Source organism: Brassica napus, chromosome A1 (genome assembly GCF_020379485.1).
Source record: "Brassica napus cultivar Da-Ae chromosome A1, Da-Ae, whole genome shotgun sequence".
In the NCBI taxonomy this organism is placed as follows: Eukaryota; Viridiplantae; Streptophyta; class Magnoliopsida; order Brassicales; family Brassicaceae; genus Brassica; species Brassica napus.
In genome coordinates, this window is record NC_063434.1 from 678,749 (window position 1) to 684,186 (window position 5,438).

Here is a 5,438-nt window from a genome sequence, read left to right on the forward strand (position 1 = left end):
GTATAACTCAATTTTATTATAGGATTATTGTATTTTAGAGTGAAAATAAAGCCAACATAATTAGAAATAGTCTTTAAAAACTCTTTTAAAAAGAGCAAAGCGATCTGTTTAATAGTAAAGTCGTTGTAAGTGTGAACCTAAATTCTAATCCGGAACTATCCAAGCTTATGATAGAAAATATAATAAATCAACATTATACTCGCATGAGCAAACAATCAATTGTTAAGGAAGACGTAATAAATCATTGCAAAGTTGTAAAAGATTAATAAATATAATATTCATGTTTACTACAAGCAAAATTACATCGTAACTAATAATACATTTAAAGAAAAGAACCAAAGAAGATGGATTAGTAAGTACTACTAATATTCTTCCTTTTCTCTACAAATTGCAAACTATAATTACAAACTATTTTTTTCTTCATCAACCAACAATCCCACCGAAAAATAAAGTAGGATCGTTGAAGAGTCTTATCTATAAAGACTACCCATTTTCCCCAATTTTTAACATATGACTTTTCCCCTGGGAATTACCTACTAACTAATTTCTAAATGGATATATATAAAGAAAAAAACAAAAACAAATTAATAGTAAGTAATTAACAAGCTGCAGAAGGATTAGTGAAATGGCTGTAAAAGCGAGGCTTTGTGACGATGGAGAAAGCTCCCTTCCCCGTTTCTCCATCAACCGCCACCGTACCTCCTCCGCCTCCTCCAGCACCACCACCGCTTAGTCTCTCACAAGAAGGGCACATCGTCAAAGTCGCCGGCGGAATATGCATGTAAAAAGGCTGAGACATTTTTAAAGCCTTAAGATCTTGAAGCTCTTTTTGAAGCCTTCTATTCTCATCCGTTAAAGTCTCACAACATTTCTTCAAAAACTCACAATCCACTTCTGTTTGCTTTAGTTTTGTCCTGCCCAGTTTAAATTGATAAAAAAAATGAAGAACAAAAAAATAATAACTGGACAATAAATTTCTTCAATTTTAGTAAATTTTATTTACCTAGCTCTCCTGTTCTGGAACCACACTTCAACTTGCCTAGGCCTTAGATTCAGCTGTCTTGCAAGAACTTGTTTCTGCTTCTGTTATTTTATAGAAAACTTCATCAAGAAATGATCAACGTAAATAAGAAGAAATTGATTAGATTAATTAAAGGTAAATAATTAAATATATCATACGGGATTAAGAGTGCTATGAACTTTGAAGCTATCTTCAAGAAGAGCGGATTGTTGTTTAGTGAGCCTAAGCTTTTTACGAGCACTAGCACCTTCTTCGTCTTCATGATCATCACTTAATCTCGAAGACACCACTCTCTCCGTCGTCTCCTCCGCCTCTTCTTCGCCGTCACCGCTGAAAACTTCTCTCTCTCTCTTTACCCTTCCGCTGGAGAAAGATGAGACTCCGCTGTGAGAAGAAGTCTGCCGAAAAATCTGGTCTCCGGCGCCGGCATCGGTCATCTCAACCGCCTTGGTCTTGTAGCTCTCACCTGAGAGGCTTAGGGTCAAGGACGGATCAAAGTGGTGCTCAACGGTGGTGAAAGATTTTTTGATAGTATGATTGTAGTTATTAGGTGTTGGTGAGAGGCCTAAACCAAGAACAAGACCAGTGTTGCAAGAATCATCAAGACCCATCTGAAGGAGATAAAATGATCTTCGAACTTTCTCTTCTTATAACCAAAGCTTCTTTTTAATTTGTTTGTCAAGAAATTCTTTTGGTGAAGTTTGGAAGATAATTGGAAGGAAATGAAACGAAGAGGCTTCTCCTTTAAGAAGGAGACGAGAGGGGTTTTTTTGGTTTTTTGTTTTAATATTTTTATGGGTGGGTGGCTAATAATTATAATTAACTCTATAATTGATCAAAGGAATGTATTCATTTTGCTTAGGTTATTTTCTGTATTTTTGAAAAAAATAAATGTGGGAACTTATGATGTCACAGTTCTCTTACCTTTTTATTTTCTCACTTACAAAGGTTGACCAATGAGCATTCCCACTTGCAACTATTATTCCAATTCTATAAATTCGTATATAAGCTTTTATCGTATCAAAATTATATACTTTTAGATATTTTGCCATATTTTCTTATATACGTGGTTTGAAAAACAAAAATTATTTCAACCGAGAATATTTAGACAAAACATGCATTACATCACACTTATAGCTGTAATGTGAATTGCATAATTTATTTTCAATCCTAAAAAGTGTAATTTAAAAAATATATATATGAAATTTGAGTGACATCTAATAATGTTAGTTTTCCTAACTATATATTGAACTAGGTGTTTTGTGCAGGCATAATTATTTTAAAAATATTTATAAATAGATGCATTATCAAATCAGAAATCATTAAAAGAAGTTAATATTCATGTCTTAAAATATTCTATAATAATTAAAAATAAATCTGTATACATAACAGAGTTTTTCATCACAAGATAAATATTTTTATTATGTAAAATAAATTTGAAAACACTCATGCGTTTAAATATTTAATAAATTAAATATCAAATTTGACAAAGTTTTTCATTCTAAGAAATTATTAATTATATACAATTTATATAGGGATTTAGCTTTCTTTTTAAAAAAAAAAATTATGATGTAAAATATTTTTTTGGATAACACAATATAAACAATTTTTAGATAATTATAATTATAAAATTACTGAAATTTGTTTTAAATTTATGGTTAACTATATTGACAAGGCTTTATGTTTCTTTTAATTTTTTAAAAAGAATTATGAAGTAAAATATTTTTTTAGATAAACATAATATAAACTGTTTTTAGATAACGATGATCATGTATTAACAAATATAATTATTCAGTAAGAGTATCATTGACTTTAGACGCTCTAACTTTCAACGTGAGAGCTCGATTGCAAAATATCACTTCGCAAATAATAGTACAAATTATTTATTTGACTACGTATATTCTTATAATATATACCACCAAGACATCTGATTTATTTTATTATTTAATATTTAATATTGTAATTTCTATAAAATATTACTTTATATTTTCAGTTGGATATAATAAGTCACCTGCATTTTAAAATGTATATACATCACCATGGCATGCAAAACCTTGCTTACAAATTGAAATTTACTAAATGTTTAATTAAATTGTGGGTTTACAAGGAGTGGAAAAATATTACTCCCTCTGTTCCTACAAGATCTATATTCTAATTTTTTTACATATTTTAATAAAACACATTAAATTTGTATAATATTTTGTGTTTATTTTCTTTCCACAATTTTAAGCCAATAAAATATCAATTAGTGCAATTAAGATTTTTGAAATTTGAAATTAGTTAATAAAACATGCATTGAAAATGTAAAAAATGAATCTTTTAAAAACAAAATTTTTCTCTAGAATATGTATTTTTAAAGAACGGAGGGAGTACTATTGTGGAAGGTATTGAACGTAGCAAAGCAGTCTGGATTCATCCAAATGATTGAAAAAAATCAAAAATATTTGATAAACCTTAAAGTTAGTTCTGAAGCAGACTAAAAGTTGTTAAAAAAAATGTTTTGACAGAATATTACCATATCAAACATAACAAATAAAAATATTAATTGCGGTTTATCTTATAAAGCAGGAGAAAACATTAGAAACAATTTAAACATGTAATTTACTAGTTTTTTACCTAACTTTTATGTTTGCCGACAAATTTTTTTTTTTTAATGTTTTTAATCTTGTAAAATATCTTGGAGCTGAAATGCTAATTTTACTCGAAACTCCTGCTTATTTCATCCTTCTTTTTTATTTATTCACAAGTCATTAGATGTTTATTAGGTATAAGGTTGAACCGGATTTTAATTATTATTTAAAATTTTTATATAAGAAATATTTGTTAGCTCCACGATACTATTTCTGAGTCTAAAAATTTTGAAGAGCGCAATACTTACTCCATGAGTCAACTGGCGTGTGACACTTTTGAAATCAATTTGGACTCTTTATCGAACTTATCTAAGTTTGTGTCTCTATCTTTTTATTGCTTTGCACTTGTGTTTTTAAAAAAGATTGTACATCATATATTTGATGTTGTCCTTATCCATGTAATGATTTAAAATATGAATGAAGAATGTGTTACAAGAAAAAATATAAGAAATATTTGTTAATATATATATATATATATATATTTGTTTGCGAAACAAAGTTAGTATAAAACATTATACATGGGGTGGAGATGCATGAAAAACATAGTATATGAGAGAGACGGGGAGACTTCTTAACTAAGAGACCACATGAATTGTCTCCCACTCCATGCTTTGCTTGAACAAGGCAGATATGGGTAACATGTCAGCTTGCCTACCAATCTCCAACCTCCTCAGTCCTCATACTACACATTGGCCCTTTATTTTCTTATAATTTCTTTTATTATTTATTTTGCTTAGAATTTAGATTCCGATCTCCACTTTCTCATTTTAGGTTCGGTTCTCTTGATCTGGCCAGATGTGTTGGGTGCTTAATTATCCACTGTGATTTCTACTTGCTTTTATTTTCACTGTATATTTTGTCGATTACCTACGTAATTCAATAATTTCATACCTCGTCATTTATAGTTCAAGACGCCTCGTCAGTTCATAGATGAATGAATAAGTAGAAAATGGATGTAATTAAGGGAAATAATTGGAAATAAAAATGAATACGGTTCGCCAAACAGAATTAATAAAGTGTTGAAGGACTTAACTAAGAAAGGCGACGTGGAACGTTTCATTGGCGTTGGTGTGTCCGTGAATAAATACTTATCTATCTCAATATTAATTGTAAAAAGTATTAATCTTATAAATAAATTTTTTTATCTAAAATGCTATTGATAAATAGATGATATTAATGAAAACATAAATGCATTTCAATCAGTTTCTTAATATGTCTGAAAAACATCTAAATAATATTTTTTATAAAATAGATGAAATATTATAGGTTTGGTTTTCATAATCGGTCCGACTAATCTCTTGAGAACATCTTCAACTCTATTTTATTTTCCTTTCTAAAATAGAGTCTAGAACAAAAGTATTTCAATATTATTTTATTTTACTTTATAATAAAGTAAAAATGGGCAACTTTGTAAATCAAATAATTTTTTTATTTTTTGTTTATTTTTTATTTTTTCTTTTAAAATATAATACAATTAAAATATATCTAAATTTTATTATAAAATTATTATATTCTAAAAAATATAGTCAACCATTAAAGATGGCAAGGAAAATGTTTGGCAAACTCATTAACACGTCCGCAGCTACATGACATTATTTAACGAGAAATTAGTCTTAGTATGATACCACATGCTGTTATTTAAGACTCGGGTGTCAACAGTGGAAAAAATCATGACATGATTTAAAGATCCAATATTTATTTTCTCAACAGAGACGAGACAAAATATCTAAAATTTCCAAAGTAAGGACGACGAACTAGTAATTGAATTGGCCGATAATCTAATCTAG

The 5,438-nt window shown here is 28.8% G+C and overlaps 1 protein-coding gene across 1 annotated transcript; it reads right to left on the reverse strand.

Moving 5' to 3' along the window:
- Positions 1-258: 258 nt before the first annotated feature.
- LOC106432527 (homeobox-leucine zipper protein HAT22) lies at positions 259-1,837 on the reverse strand. Its single transcript, XM_013873374.3, has 3 exons — positions 1,180-1,837; positions 1,004-1,083; positions 259-914 (listed from the first exon to the last, which is right to left on the reverse strand). The coding sequence occupies exons 1-3, from the start codon at positions 1,630-1,632 to the stop codon at positions 599-601; spliced, it is 849 nt and encodes a 282-aa protein (XP_013728828.1). The 5' UTR covers positions 1,633-1,837; the 3' UTR covers positions 259-598.
- Positions 1,838-5,438: the final 3,601 nt, after the last annotated feature.

Excerpts from the sequence above, each read along its gene's own strand:
- LOC106432527 (XM_013873374.3), bottom strand. The coding sequence starts at position 1,632 with ATGGGTCTTGATGATTCTTGCAACACTGGTCTTGTTCTTGGTTTAGGC. Across the intron at positions 1,084-1,179 it reads TTCATAGCACTCTTAATCCC|AAGCAGAAACAAGTTCTTGC; the intron begins GTATGATATATT and ends ATAAAATAACAG. Across the intron at positions 915-1,003 it reads TTCCAGAACAGGAGAGCTAG|GACAAAACTAAAGCAAACAG; the intron begins GTAAATAAAATT and ends TAAACTGGGCAG.